Here is a 17,555-nt window from a genome sequence, read left to right on the forward strand (position 1 = left end):
AGATGTGGTACTGGTGATGCTGGTCATCTCACCCAGTGACAAAATCAAAAGGCTTCAGGAGAACTTGGAAAGGAGACAGCGGGACCTCCAGGACAACCTTTATGGGCAGGCCTAAATTGCTCTTTACCCTACATTCTCCCTCTACTTGGACTTTTCCTTTGTCTCTTCCTTACCCTTACTGTTGGGCTCTGTCTTTTTAATAAGATCACGAAATTCATCTACCAACGGTTGGAGGCAGTACAACTTCATCAGGTCAAAAAAACACAGGCTCACTACTCAGGAGTCAAACTCCTCCTGTGATTGGCCATCCTCCTATGAGCATCCCTCCCCCACCCTTCATCTGACAAGTGACTGGTAAGATCTCAGATAGGCTGGGACAACCTAGGACAGGTCATCGACGAGCCAGATACATGGTCCTCAATGATGGGTAAGATCTTTAGGTAGGAGACAACCCAAGACAGGGGCCATGTCTTCCATCTTCATTACCAAAAACAAAAGGGGGGAATGTTGAGCCTAAAAAATCCCAGGCTTAGTGAAACTTCCTGAGCCTGGCTAAAGTTTGGCGACCTGCCTTTGGCCTATCACTTATGCATAGGAGTGACTCAACAAAACTGCCTCTGCCCAGCCACTGCTATCGTGAAATATTATTGGTCCTTACACCTCACCCCATCCTGAAGTTCCCACCCTCTTTCTCGATGCTATATGAGTGCATGACTGTTACTATAAAACGAGCCCCTGCTTTGATAAGGCTCCCAGCTTAGTGTGGTTCTCTCCGGTGACTAGGAGGGAGGTCTTCATCCCACTCGGCCCCAGGAAGAGACCAGCTGGACCCACCCTTCCATGGTCCTAACTGCTGGAGGACCTGGCAGTAGAGGGAGGAAACAAATCCCCACATGTGCACCATGGCAGGGTACATGTGTGCATACATAAATGCGCGCACGCGCACACACACACAGTGTAATTTTTTAACCTTAAAAAAATTCCCTTAAAGTTACATATTATGCCCCCAAAGAGTTCTCAAAATATTTATTCATCTGTTTCTTTGTTCTTACACCAAACATAATATCCTTCCTTACTGAAGAAAATCTAAACTGGAATCTATGATGGTGTTTTTAGCAGTGACTCCTAGTAATGGAGGATATGGAGCCTTAACTGGCCATCTTCTGTAGCCAGGCTATGCTCCCAGTGGAAGGACTAGGACACCAACCCAATCACAAGACCTTTGACCCACACCTGTCCTGCCTACAAGATGTGTTGGGGTAACAGTGGCTCAGAGCCTGAGACAGTGGCCAACAAATGACTGGCCTAACAGGGAGCCCAAGCCAAACACTGCCTGGATGTCCAGGGACTGGAAGCTGGATGGCTCAGAGAGCTTGGATAGAACCAAATCAACTGAGCAAAAACAAAAGAAGTCAATGAAATGATTCCTCATGATATTCTGCTATACTTATAAATCAAGCCTAGTCCAATCACCATCAGAGAGTCTTCATCCACCAACTGATGGGAACAGATGCAGAGACCCACAGCCAAACATTAGGTGGAACTCGGAATCCTGAGGAAGAGGGAGAGGGAGGATTGTAGGAACCAGAAGAGTCAAGAACACCAGGAGAACACAGCCCACAGAATCGACTAAGCAGGGCTAATAGGGGCTCATAGAGACTGAAGTGGCATTTATGGAGCCTTCACAGGTCTGCATTAGGGCCTCTACATACATGCTCCAGTTGTGTAGCTTGGAGTGTCTGCAGGAATCTTAACAGTGGGAGTGGGCTCTCTGACTAATTTGCCTGCTCTTGGGACCTTTTTCTCTTACTTGGTTGTCTCATCCAGCCTTAATATAAGGGTCTGTCCCTAGTCTTACTGAATCTTGTTATGCTGTGTTTGGGTCTTATTACTAGGAGTCTTGCTCTTTTCTGAAGGGGAAGGGAGAAGGTATGGACCTGAGGGAGAGAGGAGGTGTGTGTGCACAAGTATGTGAGTGTGTGTGTGTGTATGTGTGTGTGTGTGTGTGTGTGTATGTGTGTGTATGTGTGTGTGTGTATGCATGTCTGTGTGTGTAGTAGTAGTAGTAGTAGTAGTAGTAGAGAGGGAACACTGTGGCCGAGATGTACAAGAGAAGCATAAATAAGAAAAAAGGAAGGAAAATCATGCTTACGTCTAACACCTAAAGCTAACCATGGCTAGCATTTGTGGTAGTGATATTTGGATTGTATTCTGTGTTTGCTTTAGTATATGGCAAAAAATCCTCAGTGTTGGTTATTGACTGGAAACACAGCCAGCTTCTTCATCTTTACAAGGTGACCCTAATCCATAGAGGGCCACTGGGTACTTACTCATTTATTTAGTCATCCATTTATTTAAAGCTCTCAGGGGACCCTGAAATAGACAAATTCATGAACCACCAGTTTCCAGGGCAGGCCTAGAGTCCCAGTCACACCACTTAACAAGATTATGCAAGGTCACCCACTAGCTCAGGTGTTACCCCAGAGAAAAAACACCTGACATATGGACAAAAATATCGTCATCAGTGCATGGTGATAATGTTATTTTCTCCAGTTAATCCCTATATATCTCATTTATGTTAGTTCTGATTTGAACTGCTGTCAAACACTAAATGCATCTCAAGGAATGCCATACATTGTAAATTTCTGCCCATGTTGCTTCAAAATGTTTTTGAGATAGCTTCTCGATATATAACCCAGGGTGGCCTTGAACTCACAGTTGCTCAGGCTGAGCTCTGTCTCACAGTTCTGCCTCTGCCTCCAGAGTCCTGGGACATTTTCAGTGACTACTGAGTATTCTACTCAACATATAGAAGCAAGGTTACTAATCCTTTTCCATTCATTGCATTTAGATGACTTGCAAATGTTCACTCATATAAGGTGTGTAATGAGTAGCCTCCTGCACAAAGGCCTTTCAGTACAGCTTATTATTTTCTATCTGTTCCTGGAGATAGAATTACCATGTGACCATCAGGGTGGCTCTTTGTCATACATTGCCAAAATGTTCTTGGGGAAAACAAAAATGTTTACAGTCTCACTGCCAGTGCATTGAGGCAACAGACTTATTTCATCTTTACCCACACTCATCATTTTCCCAGGTTAAAAATCATAGTTTGGTGGTACCACCCACACCTGCTTAATATTAACAGTATTTTTATGAACATCTATGTGGTGGTAAAACTTCTGCATTACCACAGGAAACTGGGTTTGAAAACACAAATCAAAGTGTGAAGTCTCTACTGTCAAAACAATTACAGCCTAATGGGGAAAACACGGTCAAAAGTTACCTGCTAATATGAGCAAGTAGAACACAAGGACTACATGTGTTTGAAAGAACTGATAAAATAAAAGAATTGACATATAAATGGGAATCAATGTCAAACTCTATGACTGAAGAGGATAGTATCTTCATTGAAATGCCTAGATAAGCTCTCTTGGCACAAGGGTGGAGTCAGCACAAACACGGCCCTACTTGGAAAGCTAAATATGTTCACAATGTCCCAAGGAAGGAACTTTATTCGACAGAGCTCATGCTGACGTCATCAGCGCTTGTGAGAAGAATACTAACATTCTCTCTCCTGGCACAGTTGGGCTTCAAATCTCTTCTTTGAAAACAAAAGTACTTTTTGAGCAGGTCACACCCTTGACCTTCAGTTGGCCAATGTAGACTCACATCCTAACAGAGAAGCTGGTCCAACAAGTATGAATTTATGTTCAACTGTTCACTAGAAGCAACTTCAATTCCCAGTCTACTGGCCTGTAACTGATCTACTACTATTAAACTTTCAGAAACGTTAACAGAAGGAAGAAACTTCGTTTTAAAAGGCCACACTGAACAGTTTTTTCATCTAAAAATCCTTCAAATTAACATTTTAAAAGATATCATGCACGAATATGACTTTATTAATGCATCTGAATATATAAGCTTCAGGTATAACTTATTCATACTGCATGTAAGTTCACTGGCCAGACCTGCTTCTAAATTTTCACTATGAGCAGAATTACACAGAGTTGGGCCTTAGGAAAACCAGCCTTATTTCCTTTCTGCCACGTTGTGAGAAGTGTCATGCTTCTAAAAACAAATGAATTCATATTATTTTGGATTGTGGTGTTTTCTAGGCTATGTTTCACCCAAAGAAACTTATGTGTCAACTGGATATATTTAGGTTCTGTTTGTTTGTTTGTTTGCTTGCTTGATTTAGTGAGACATAGCCCTGGCTGGCTGTCCCAGAATTCACTATGTAGACCAAGCTGGCCTAGAACTCATAGAGATCTTCTAGCCCCTGCTGGAATTACAGGTGTGCACCACCACATCTGGCTCTTGGGGGAAAATGAACAGAGAAGAAATTCATCAGTTAAAGATTCTACAGAGGGTCTCTAATTAATCTGTCATCTGCAGCTAGGTTAACATCATCACTAGCCATGTGACTGTATCTCCATGGAGCTCTTAAAGCTAAGATTTGCCTGTCACAGACAGCTTTCCTGTCTTCATTGCCTTCTTGATTTGAAGTCAGTTCAAATGTCTACAGTTACCCCATATGTGAAGGTGATGGGAGAGTTAAAATGAGAAAAAGGACAAGAATAAACACTTACCAACCAGAGAGCCACCCTGTACCTCAGGCCTGAACCAAGAAGCTGGGGTTGCACCACCTGGAAGTCTCTGGTATTCCCAGGGGGTCTTCTAGCTTTGCAACCAAGGTGAGTCAGAAACTAGACCCAGTATCCTCCTCTTTACCCGGCTGTGACCCCTGCAACTAAGATACTTAAACACGGGGCAGTTTATACAGTATGAACTGGCCAAACAAACAAAAACTGTCCTGATTTCCAAAGAGCACTCATGTGGTCTCTTTCTATCAAAAGGCTGCCTCCTCTCACGAGCCCTCCATTGCCCCTCCCTGACCTGTGATCCTGTGACGTACTCAGTTCTCCTGGCTTAGCCAGTGCATTTCCTTGTATAACCCAGTTTCCATAAAAACCTCTGCTCAATTAGTTTAGCAGAACCCTCATCGTAACTACCCGATCGGACTCTTTTCCTCCACTGTGCCCAAGTAAATTCTACTACCCTGACCTGTGTTCAGCAGGAACCCCATTACAGGGGTTTAGCAGGAGCCCAATCATTCAATCATTTCCTTAAGTCATTTTCCATCCTCTCACGTCCTCTGATCCACAGCTACAAATCTGCCACTCACTCAGGCTGTATGCAGAGATTCATCTGTTATAGGAAATGCCCAGGTCAGAATCTGCGTCTTGGCAGCCCTACCAAGCTAGGCTCAGTCACCCATCCTACTAAGCCAGTGAAAAGATAAAGTAGATGGATATGGTGGTGCAGGCCTTTAATCCCAGCACAGGAGACAGAGGCAGCTCGAGTTTGTGAGTTTGAGAAAGAGAATAGATAGATGGCCACATTGGAAAGATGAGAAAATAAAGGCATCCAGGGACACCCTTCACCCCAAGTAGGTTGAAGTTTAAAAACGTGGCCAAGAGGTGTGCCTAACAAAGACGTCCTGGGGGAGGTGTGGTCCCACTCATCACTGACACATGTTGTCTCTGTGCCAGCCTCCTGTAAACTGATCTAACAAGGAGTCAGAATTGTTTCTCCTCTTGCTGACCCCCCCATCCAGCTCCCCTCCAGCACCATGGTTCATTCTTTTTCTTCTCCCAGCATGATACTTATCCATTGTTTCAACAGTCTGGTGGTCAAAGTGATGGCACAAGCTTCTCCTAAGAATATCTTATTCATCTCTGCCTGGAAGTTCACAAGTTCAGCCTCTCTCCCCACCACAAGACACCATTGCTGGGGTCCTCATACCCACTTCATTGGTGCTCAGTAAAATCTTCCTCCCACCATTTTAACACGTGAATACCTAATTTTCAATATCAAGCAGGGGCATGATATTGAAAACCTCTAGTCCCAATCAGCACTTCCATGCTGTGTTCCCAAGAGCACGAGATGAATCGCTTAACCATCCCACACCATCTCTCCCTGCAACTGCCAGGTAGTGGCCATTGGCGATCCTTGTCCTACCTCACTTCCTGAGAATCAGGGACTTGACTGTCTGTGGGTGTCCACATTTACAGGGGGTTCTGGGACCACTCCCTACCAATGTGGATGGGGTGATGGCATCAAGGTGTGGAGATTTCTAAATATCAATACTAGCAATCCAGGGGTTGACACGTCTCCCACTCTAATTTGTGTTTCCACTGCACAATCATGAAATCTTACAGAGCCAACCCTCACCCATAAAATAGGAATAACCGACGACAATGGTTTTTTAAAACATCAACTTCTAGGGTGGTAATAAAAACTAATCGAGGACAATTACTAGGCCAAACAGGAAATCAAAACAAAAACAATGAGAAGTGCATTATCAGAGCTTATAGGGGCTGATCAAAACTGTACTTAAAAGCAACTTCACCAATTTAAAGATGCTACATTTTATAATTACACAGTATGTTTGAACTATAGTACAAGTCATGGGACTGAAGAGATGGCTCAGCAGTTAAGAGCACTTGCTGCTCTTGCAGAGGACCCAAGTTCACTTCCCAGCACCCATGGCAGGCAGCTCACAAATACCTATAATTCCAGCTCTAAAGGATTAGCACCTTCTCAACCCCAAGGGCACCAGCACTCACATACAAAATATACATACATACATACATACAATTTAAAAATTATTAAAGAATAGAAATCATATACTCCAATGGATTTCTTTCCTAGAACCTGCATCTTCAGTTGTTAATTTATATTATGTGTCACCATTTCATAAATTAATTCTTTTTAATTTAGAGAAAATATTTCACAACTAGAAGTCTTATTGAACTCTTTTATACAAAATAGATAAACAAAAATACTAAACTAGGAATACCTGCATTATGCAGCTCAGAACTGTTTGTAATTGGAGCTCCAGGTGATCTGATGCCCTCTTCTGGCATCAGGCAGTGCATACACACAGTAATAAAAATATCTTTTAACGCAACCCCATTACTAATGCCTCTTTAAAGTGTAAGCTATGAAGTGCCTGCAGCAGTCCCTGACACATAGGACACACTAGTAAAAGTCCATCTTTCTCCCTGTCATGTCCCTTACCACTCGGAGGCAGAAACCACTGAATAAAACGAAGACAGCAAAGGTGTAAAATCTGCCTTATAGAATATCCTTTTCTCCATCAGAGAGGAAATATAGGAGATGAGAAAGATGCAAGAGCAGTTGACAATATCTTGGGGTAGACATGGTTCCTAAGGTCTCCTTTCATCTTTCCATATTAGCAATTCACAGTTAACTATTAAAGACTTTTCTTTAAACCAGCATGCTTTAATAAATTAATAACCAGGCTCTGGTAAAAGGAAACCAACCTAGACAAATTACACTGCTCACAGATACTTCACTACCAACAAAAAAAAAATGACTCAAGTCTCCTACGGTTCCATATTAACTCTGAAGTTGGCAAGCTTTCCAGGACTTTTGAAGATTATCCAGACCAAAGGGGAAAGGCAGTGGGGAAAATTTCACCATGAGAACGTACAAGGCAAGATGATTCCTTGGAGAAAGAATCAAGATGAATACTGAGGCTGGATGAATATTGCCAGTACAGTACAATTTCAGAATCAAAGTTACTATAGCCAATCACATAAAGAATGTCTGTATGTATACGTGCTGACTGTGTGCTCATGTATGTGTGTGCACGCATGTGTATTGAAGCCAACCTGGGATGTCATTCCTCTTTTTTTGTTGTTGTTTTGTTTTGTTGTTGTTTGAGACAATGTGTCTCTGCATGGCCCTGGCTGTCCTGGAACTCACTCTGTGGATCAAGCTGGCCTTGAACTCACAGAGATACACCTAGAGTCTCGGTCTCCCCAGTACTGGGATTAAAAGCGAGCACTACCACCACCCAACTGTTCCTCCTCATGTCTATCTACCTTATTTCTTGAGACAAGGTCCCTCACTGGGGCCCGAGGCTCACCAATCCTGCTAGGTTGGGTGGTCATGGAGCCCCAGGTATCCTCCTGTCTCTGACTCCTTAGAGACTACTCCATGATGACCGGAATGACCACATTAGCCCCCTTACTCTTCTTCCCTGCCTTGGTAACAGAGAATGCACTGGACTGGAGTCATGAGAAGACCGTGACAAGCTGAAGTCAGTATGCAATGTCACATGACCTGTGCAGGTCTACTGCTGGCAGGTGTCCCCTGCTACCTCCTCTTCCTTCATCATCTTCACCCTCCCTGTTTTCCAGCTTCAATCCTAAACCGGGGCCTCTCACCACCCCCACCTTCCCCTCTTCACACTCTGTGTCTTAGGAACACAAAGTATTTCCCTCCACAGTGCCCAGACACCTTTCCCACTTTATGTTCCCTTAAATCGTGGATTCTCAGCCTTCCTAATGCTGCCACCCTTTAACATAGTTCCTCATGTTCTGGTGACCCCTACCATAAAATTATTTCATTGACACTTCATAGCTATAATTTTGCTATTGTCATAAATCTATTATGCAGGATATGTGTCCCAAGGGGTCATGACCCACAGGTTGAGAACCACTGCCGTAAATGACCTTAACAATGAGTAATAAATTCCTCTCTCAGCTGGGCATTGGTGGTGCAAACCTTTAATTCCAGCACTCTGGAGGCAGAGGCAGGCGGATCTCTGTGAGTTGGAGTTCAGCCTGGTCTACAGAGCTAGTTCCAGGACAACCTGCAAAGCAATACAGAGAAACCCTGTCTCAAAAAAACAAAAACAAAAAAAAAAAAAAAAAAAAAAAAAAAAAGAAAGAAAGAAAGAAGAAAAGAAAAACGCCTCTCTCCATACAGCTTCATTCCCAAATTCAAACTCACAAGGAGGTGAGCATGCACTTAAGAGCATAAGTTAACAAAGGAGTAATAATAACTAAGCAATGGAATGCAGAAGATTGGGAAACCTCCCAGAGATTCTAGGCATGACGGACGATCTCAGAAACTCACTCCAAATACTTTCTTGTATAGAAACAGACACACCTTTGCTGAACATGTCAGGGAGCCAGAGCGAGGTGGTTCATAAAGATGTTTCTTTTGAATGCTGGATGCTAATGAAGGCTTAAGTGCATCATTGTTCCCTGTTTAAACTAATCCTGAGGTTTTACTATAAGGTAAACATCTTCAAGTAAAAAGCCCATATCTGAAATTCTTCTGGACTTTTCCACAAGTCTAATGCAACACTCTATTTCAATATTCATGTCCCCTCACAACAGTGGTTAAACCTACATGCCTCCACTGAACTAGCCGAGGCCAATCCCTCGGCTTTCTCTTCTGTATAACCCTGTCACAGTTGCTAACTCCTCACCATCCAATTGTTTCCCCAAATGAGGCACTACAGCAGAGACCTTCCACACACACCACACTTTAGCATCTAACTGCCTGCGGCCAGTTCCTAGCACTATCAAGTGCCTGATTCATATCTCAGGGGTTGGGAATGTGAATGAGTGACAGAGTGCTTACCTAGAATGCACAAGGCCCAGGGTTCAGTCATCAACACAGCAAAACCCAAAACAAAATGTGTATTTTTTTTCTTTAAATTTTCAAATGTCTGTTGGCCCACTAGACTAGAACTGATTTTAAGACCGATTATATGCCTGGTTCGTTCTCTACTCTGTGACTCAGAAAGTGCCTAGAAAGCATGTATCCCAGTTGCTGGATGAACCAAAGTTTTAAAGCAGGAAATTCAAGTCATTAAGCTGTGCATCAATTAATTAAACAATTTTAAGTTGCTCTAAAGCACTTGGGCTATGAGTTGTTCTGATTTTTGTTTTTGAATATGCAAGTGGTTTTTGGAGTATGCAACTTTTTAAAACATGCTGTCATGATAATTTACTGCTTGGAGAAGCCTCTTTGAGAAAGCAACTCTTAGCCAAGGGTGGTCTTGCAAACCTATAATCTGAGCCCTCAGATGCAGAAAGAAAATGGTCAATAATTTTAAGGCCGTGGTTGGCTATGTAACAAGTCTGAGGCTAGCCTGGGCTATATAAAAAATGCTGTCTTATAAAAGAAGGGAAAGAAAGAAGGAGGGAGAGAAGAAAATCTTTCTGAGATCATCACCAATTAAAAAGTTGTTCCAAATGAAATAAAATCTTATGCCTACATATTCTAAACAGTTCTTTGATACAAAGGAATAGCCTTAACTACACTCTAAAATATGTATGTAGCTCTTAAAAGTATAGGTGGATTGACTATCTAAGGATCAAATGGTGTAATGTAAAAAGTCACTGGAGAGGAAGGACAGAGGTATGAAGTTAGAGAAACCCATAGGCCCAAGGAAAACAGGTGGGGAAACCCAGAAACCCAGTGCAGAGGAACAAATGCCTGGCTCCACACAAAGACAGAAGGGTCTATGGTTAAGGCAGAAGGGTCCCTGAATTCAAGCAGACAGATGGCATCCTTTTGAAGACATAAGTGTAGAGTGTGCCATAAGAGAAATATTCCAAGATGGAACCCATTTCTCTCCATGACTGCTTCAATAGACTTGTATCTCTCATGCCCTCCAGTCCCATCTGTCCCCTTCTCCACCCCTAGAAACCTTATTAAAACACATGGGGGTGGTGCATGTCTTTAATCTCAGCACAGAGGAAGGAGGATCTCTGTGAGTTCAAGGTCAGCCTGGTCTACAGAGCAAGTTCCAAGACAGCCAAGCCTACCCAGAGAGATCTTGTCTCGGAAATTAATAATAAATAATAATAATACATCAAATGGTGTCACTCCCTCTCTCTGCATTGAGGCCCCCCTAGTTCCTTCCAACTCTTCACACATGGCCCTTGCTTACCTTTCCCATGTCTTACAACACTCTCCACAGAGCACCCACTAATCTCCAAACGGGGCTTGAACTCCTCAGCTCCTGAGCCCCTGCTGCTCCCAGCCTGCTGCTCTGAGGCTTGCCTGGCCTGGCCCACCCCCACCCGCATAAAGCCTGACTCCTCCCACCACAGGAACCCTCGCCCCTCAGCTTACACTTCTCCTTGCTCACCCAAAACACACAACAAAAGCCCTCACAGCACCTAGAATGCTCAGTTCCCCCGGTCAGAACTCCAACCCCCAAATGCATGCCTTATCAGACCTTGTATCTTCAGGAAATGACAAGCAATTGGCATTGGAAAACCCCAGTGAACATGCACGGGACTTAATGTAACATGTTTTACAGAACAATTTTAAAACATGGTATGCATGTTTGAAATTCTCAGCCAGTTAAAAATAATTACTAGTTTCCTGCATCCACACATACATTCCCTTGAGAAGGCATGCTAGAAATAAAAAGTGACCTTTTGCACACTGTAGGGTTTTTTCTAAGGAGATACTAGTAGGTTATTTCTAAGTGGTGGATTTGAATATGTCAAATTAAAACTACTTGCCTTTGAGTTACTTAATTCCCTCCTTTTTAGTTGATCCTGTAATCACCACTTTGGTGTCCAACCCTTCCCGGAAAATTTTACAGCTGGTTAGAACCATGTACTTTTGGAATTACTGACACCGAAATGCTCGAATTTTCCAACGTGGATGTTTCCCACTTCTCTCCAGTAAGCTGTGAAATAAGATATGAACTGGTGAGCTAGCCTCAACTGCAGTGCAACACAACCAGATAAAGGTTCCTGGGTACCATCTTTACATCTTTGTGCCTCTCCTCCAGGGTGGTGTGGGGGCACTCGCCCAGGAGACATACATCTGAGACAAGCAACAAAGCATTCCTTTCTGTTCTTCACTGGGAGGATGTGAGAGAACAAGTTCATTACTAGTTCACTGTCCCTGGTAGAAAATGATCCCTTGTGTGAATGTCATTATCTACTATATGAACACTAAAAATGTGAACCAGCATTTGGCTGTTGGTTATTTCAGAGCCATGGTTAGTTCAAGTTCAGCAAGTAGGACTTTAGGCTTCCTGCAACGCTCATTGGTGTTGCTGGTCCTGTGGCTGACCCACATCCATAAAGTAATTAATTAAGCTCACAAAAGAGCATGGGAGTATCTGATAACATGCTTAAGTGCACATACAAGGTCAGTTGGAAGACTACTACAAGGCATGTATTAGCTTTGAAATATAAAATAAAATGGATTACTAAAACTAAATTTTTGAAGACAGTGGTTGTTTCCTGCTCTTGAGCATAAATTAGGTAAGTTCCAGGGCGTTCCTAAGAAGTCAATCATACTTTTCAAAATAGAGTTGTCTCTGGGTATCCACTTATCATGAGTTTCTTTGTGGGGTTCTTTGTTGTTGGTGGTGGTGGTGGTTTTGTTTTGTTTTGTATTTTGATTTCTCAGCATTGTGGTTGCAAATGAAAGGTTTGTGAGCCTGTCTCCAATAGCTCCAGGAAAATGAAGAGGCCCTTCCACCAACACTGAAGTTTCATTAGAAAATTTTACAGTACATAAGAATCTAGCCATCCATCATTGCAACCATCGTTACTGAGGAGAGTGGCAGAGATTTGATTTTGACCACCAAGGCAGTTCAAAAGGCACGTGCCACCATCAGCAGGTACCACCCTGCTCTTTGTTCTGATGCCTGCCCTTTTAATGCCTCCCATGACACAGTCCTGCAGTAGCCATAGCAGACTCCCATCAAGGGGTAGTCAGTCATTTGACCAGGTTAGGAAAATAATCAAACAGCTTCAATAATGAATTTTTGAACCTTTCAAATTTGCCAAAATGCTTCTCTTTGTTTAATATGATAGATCACTAATTGCTATTTGTAAATACTCATAAAACAAAAAATATGAACATACTGAAACGGTTACAAATGAAACTCTGAAATGGTTACAAATGGAACTACATCATCATGCATGAGACAGCAAAACTGTAAAAGTGGGGTGGAAAGGGGTTCAGATGAAACAAGAATACAGAGATCGATGATAAACTTCGGGGTCGTATGATGGGTACATGAGATTCAATCCGTTATTTTATTTTTACATTGCACTATCGTGTACCCAGAAGAAATTTCCCAAATTAAAAAAGCAAAAGCCTGAGGTCAGGTTTCAAAGGAAACTACCAAAATACTGTACAAAAGTCTTGAAGATGCACAAACAAGAGGAGGAAGATTCTACCCCAAATGCTCAAATCCTGCAGGCACACCAACCTCAGAGGCGTTAATCTCGGCCTCTTCAGTAAGACAGGCAGCATAATTACAGGGGCTGATCCGGGAGCGGGGCAGAGAGAGTTATCTTTGAGATGCAGCAAGAAGCAAGTAGCTTTTTATTTACTCAATTCAACGGAGTCTTCACAAAAACAAGTCTCTGCTACGCAAAAATTGACAACACACAGCAAAATAAAAATGCTATAAGTTTACCATCTGCCGCATAGAAAACACATTAGCAGGTAAGAGCTAAGCCTTCATGGGAGGCGCAGGGACCCAACAAGGCCGCTTTACAGGCTTTTACAGTTTGAACTTTTGACCTCCTCCCAAAAATGTCATAAAAGAATTTTTTAAACCCTGGAACTAGAAAGAATGCTTTCTTCATCGAATCGTTTCATAAAACATCTCTATGTGCTGTGTTTGCTCGTAGCCACCGGGCCCAAGGTCCAAAACTAAAAAGTATTCTAAACCCGAGGTTGCCCGGGGTTAAGAAAAACACGTTAAGTAGCAGTGAAACAAAAACACAAGGCAAAGCAACGCTGAGTGGCGACCACGACATCCCCTCTACAGCTACCTCCCCTCACTGTTGTCTTTTCTCCTTCGCCACCAACAAACGAAACGACCCTGGTTCCTCTCTGCTGTCTTTTTTTTTTTTTTTTTTTTTTTTTTTTCCCCTCCACCTTCAGTCACACGACACTATTTCGGAAGTTGCACCACCAGCAAAACATTGAAGAAGAAATGTACCTTTTGTCTGGTACGGAAAACGCGGTGAGACGACTACAGCGCCAACACACCTGAGCTGAGCGACGCCCCCCCACCCCCCGGAGTCGCCACCCCGGGAAGGGATGTCGTCGCGGGACCCAGGCGCAGCTGAAGGGCCGGTCGTGTAGACCTGATGCTACCGGAACCGCGACTCTCCGCGCCTCTCCTCGGCCTGGCCCGCACTCCTCGGGCCCGCGAGGCGCAGAAAAGCTGACACTTGGAGCCCCGACCAGCGCGCACCGCCGAGCTGCCGCGCCGCCTACCTGGCCAGCCCCAGGCACCGCCCCGCGGGGCGCGCCACCGACGCCGCCAGGACTCGAGTGGCTTTAGTGCCCAGAAGCCCCCCGATCCCGCACTCCCCGAGCACCGCGGACCCCCCTCCCAGACCGAGATACGCGCGAGGATCCTGGGACCCCAAGAACTGGCATCTAAGGGCCGGCTCAACACCCACCGGGACAGGGAGGGGACCCCGCAGTCCGACTAGACGGCGGCACTCACCCAGGCAGCGGATCTGGAAACCAGAGGGGGGTCTCAGCGCCCTGCGCGTCCAGCCCTCGCGCAGTGCCTCAAGATGCTCCTCCTTGCCCTGAATCAGCAGGACCTGCTCGTCGATCCAACCCAGGAAAAAAGTCTCGGCCACCGCGGCCGTGACCTTCTTGTTCCAGAAATGTTGCATGTTCTCCGCTTTGAAATCGGCGAAGATCTCGTAGCCGATATGGTGTCGGGCGAGCTGCCGGGGTTGCGTCGGGGCCGGGGCCGGGGGCGAGCTCTGAACCACCCCGGGCTTCTCCTCAGTGGTGCTGTTGGCCGGGCCCAGGACGATGGCCAGCGAGTGCGGCGCGATCTGCAGAAACTTCTCCATCTTACTAGGCATCCGCCGCGCGGAGCGCGCTCACAGGGGCCGCCGCTGCGCGCCGCTGGAGGGAACCGGCGCGGGGTCTTGCCTGGGGGTGGGGGTCCGCGCCTTTGCCCGCCCGCCGCGCCCCGCGGGAGCACCTCAATCCTCAAGGTGCAGCCCGCGCGAGGGCGCAGCAGGTCGCCGCGCGGTCGTGCAGGGAAGGGACAGCGACGCCGAGCTCGCTGCCCCGAGGTCCTGCGCCAGTTACCTGCAGCTACGGGCCACCCTCCGGGCACCGCTCATTTTCCAGACGCGGCACCGTAGCTTCCCTTGGCACCCGGCAGCCCCAGCGGGGGCGGAGACCCGGAGGAAGGGTGTCGAGGGGGCGGGCAGTTTGCCGCGACCCCGGGTATTCCCTTGGCTGGACCCGGCCGAAGGAATTCCACTGAGGCGGGTGCCGAAGACCGCAGAGGTGGCGAGGTTGGCTGGGAGAGTTGAGTTGAAGCGCCCGGCTCCGGACAGATCCGGAGGGGGATGGGGGACGCGCGGCGCCACTAGGAAGGCACCGATTCCGGCGCTGCGAATGTCGCTCCGCCCCACGCTCCACCCCCGCCCCCACCTCCCCTCAGAAACAAGTGGATTCGCTGGCTTGGCTAATGTACACTTGGAAGTTTTCTTTCCAAAACCCAGTCAACCACGAAAAAAAATTGTCATCAGTCCCTCCTCCCAACTGCCGTAGACTCTTCCCTCTTCTGGCTCTAGCCTGTGTGCAAGCCTATCTTGGGAGAAACCCAGCAATTCCTGGGGTTAGTTATGCAGCGGGAACGGTGGTCATGACGCCTTTGGAAAAGCTTTAATCTCGTTTCTACACAGAGTTCGGTTGCCATAAGAAGCGATAGCGTGTAGTGATTGTCCAACTTGAGCGTACATCAAGATCACCTGGAGCACTCGTTAAAAGCCAGGCAGTGGCCACGAGGTGGCTCAGCAGATAAAACTGCTGGCTGCTAAGTCTTATCCCTGAACCCACATAGTGGGAGGAGGGAACTGACTCTCTCGAAATTTGTTCTCTGACAGCCAGCGCAGGCGCGAAAACACACGCGCGCGCGCGCGCGCGGGAAGGAGGGTTAAGAATTAGGCACCACTCTTAGGTCAAACTCAAAAGGTAGTGTAGAGAGTTGACTCTTATTCGCAGCTATTTTTTTTTTAATTTTTAATCACATTGTGTGTGTGTGTGTGTGTGTGTGTGTGTGTGTGTGTGTGTGTGTGTGTGTGTAGATGAGCATGCAAGTGGAAGTCACGCGGAATCAGAAGACAGCTGTGCTCACTGCACAGGTCTGGATTGTATGGGTTGAACTCGGTCATCCAGCTTGGCAGCAAGCGCCTTTACCCACTGAGCCATCAGGTTGCCTCTTTACTCATAACTTCTAAGGACTATCTAGGCACTGCTGTTACTGGTTCTTCACCACCCTTTTTAAAAACACTGACTTAGAAAAATACTCAGATGAGTGGGGGTGGAGGGAAATCAAGTAAACTTCGCTGATGGCTTTCAGAGAGTTTAAAACCACAAAAGTCACACACACACACACACACACACACACACACACACACACACACACACACACACCACTTTAGTCTGACTGAAGGGCAACCTTGGGAACCTCACTGAGCCTGGATTTCCCATGTGTAGAATGGGAGTTGACTCCTGCTTTACCCTTATTACCTGAGAAAAGAATCCAGCAAGGGAATGGGACTGACGGTGGTTTTTGCATTCAGCATCATTCACAGACTCCAGGTTATCCTTGAACTTCAGCCCACCACCATGCATCAAGGGACCGCAGCTGGAGCTTCACATCGTGCCCTCAGAATTTCCCAGGCACCCACTGGCTGGTGAGACCTGTTATTTTCTTGCCTGGATGTTAATGTTGTTCTCTAAGCCTCAATTTGCCACACTCTGTTCTCTGGGCCTGGACCTGGATAATGGGGGCTGGAAAACAAAAGAAAGACAGAAGGCACAGTTGAGACAGTATTTTTGCTTTACATTTCTGCCTTTATTGTGATTATTTTGGTAGTTTCAGGCAAAGCTGCAAGAACTGTACAAAAAAAAAAAAAAAAAAAAAAAAGTATCTTCACCCAGATTCCAGAATCATTAAGATCCTATTATCTCTACACACACCCAACCTTTTTCTAAACTTTTAAAAATCTCCCCATTACTGCTATTTTATTCTTTACAATTAGCCAGTATCTTCTTAGGATTTCTTTTTAACCGCATGTAAGTGAGAGTGTTTGTATATAGCTATGTATGTAAGTGCAGGTACCCACGAAGACCAGAAAAGGGTTTCAGAGTCCCTGGACCTTGAGTTAACAGGCACTTGGGAGTTGCCTAGTATGAATTCTTGGGATCAAACTCTGGACCTTTACAAAAGCTGTCCACATTTCTGCAGCCCCTAAAGAACTTTAAAAAAAAAAAAAAAAAAAAAGATCTACTTGCTGGGCAGTGGTGGCACATGCCTTTAATCCCAGCACTCTGAGAGTCAGAGGCAAGCAGATCTACTGTAGAGCAAGTTCTAGAACAGCAAGGGTGACACAAAGAAACCCTATCTCATAAACAATAACAAAAAATCTACTTGTTTTATGTGTGTGAGTACTTGGCTGTGGGCATCTGGATGCTGAATGCTGAGAACTGAACTCAGGTCCTCTGCAAGAGCAGCAAGCACTAACCATTGAGCAGCCTCTCCAACCCCTCAACAAGTATCTTTTTGTAAGACCCTTTGAGATTGTATAAATATGGTGCAGCTGCCCTCCATTTTTTTCCCCTAACACATAAGCGGCCTAATGGTTCCAGCTTGGTTTATGATGTGATTGCTAAGGTCTGCA

At 45.3% G+C, this 17,555-nt stretch overlaps 1 protein-coding gene across 1 annotated transcript in view; it reads right to left on the reverse strand.

Moving 5' to 3' along the window:
• Stox2 (storkhead box 2) overlaps window positions 1-14,781 on the reverse strand; it is a 208,395-nt gene extending 193,614 nt beyond the window's left edge. The window contains exon 1 of the mRNA XM_051182388.1: window positions 14,342-14,781. Coding sequence (XP_051038345.1) covers window positions 14,342-14,717 — 376 coding nt within the window. The 5' untranslated portion in view covers window positions 14,718-14,781. The remainder of the gene's footprint in view (window positions 1-14,341) is intronic.
• Window positions 14,782-17,555: the final 2,774 nt, after the last annotated feature.

This window comes from Phodopus roborovskii, unplaced genomic scaffold (genome assembly GCF_943737965.1).
Source record: "Phodopus roborovskii unplaced genomic scaffold, PHOROB, whole genome shotgun sequence".
Taxonomy (NCBI): domain Eukaryota; kingdom Metazoa; phylum Chordata; class Mammalia; order Rodentia; family Cricetidae; genus Phodopus; species Phodopus roborovskii.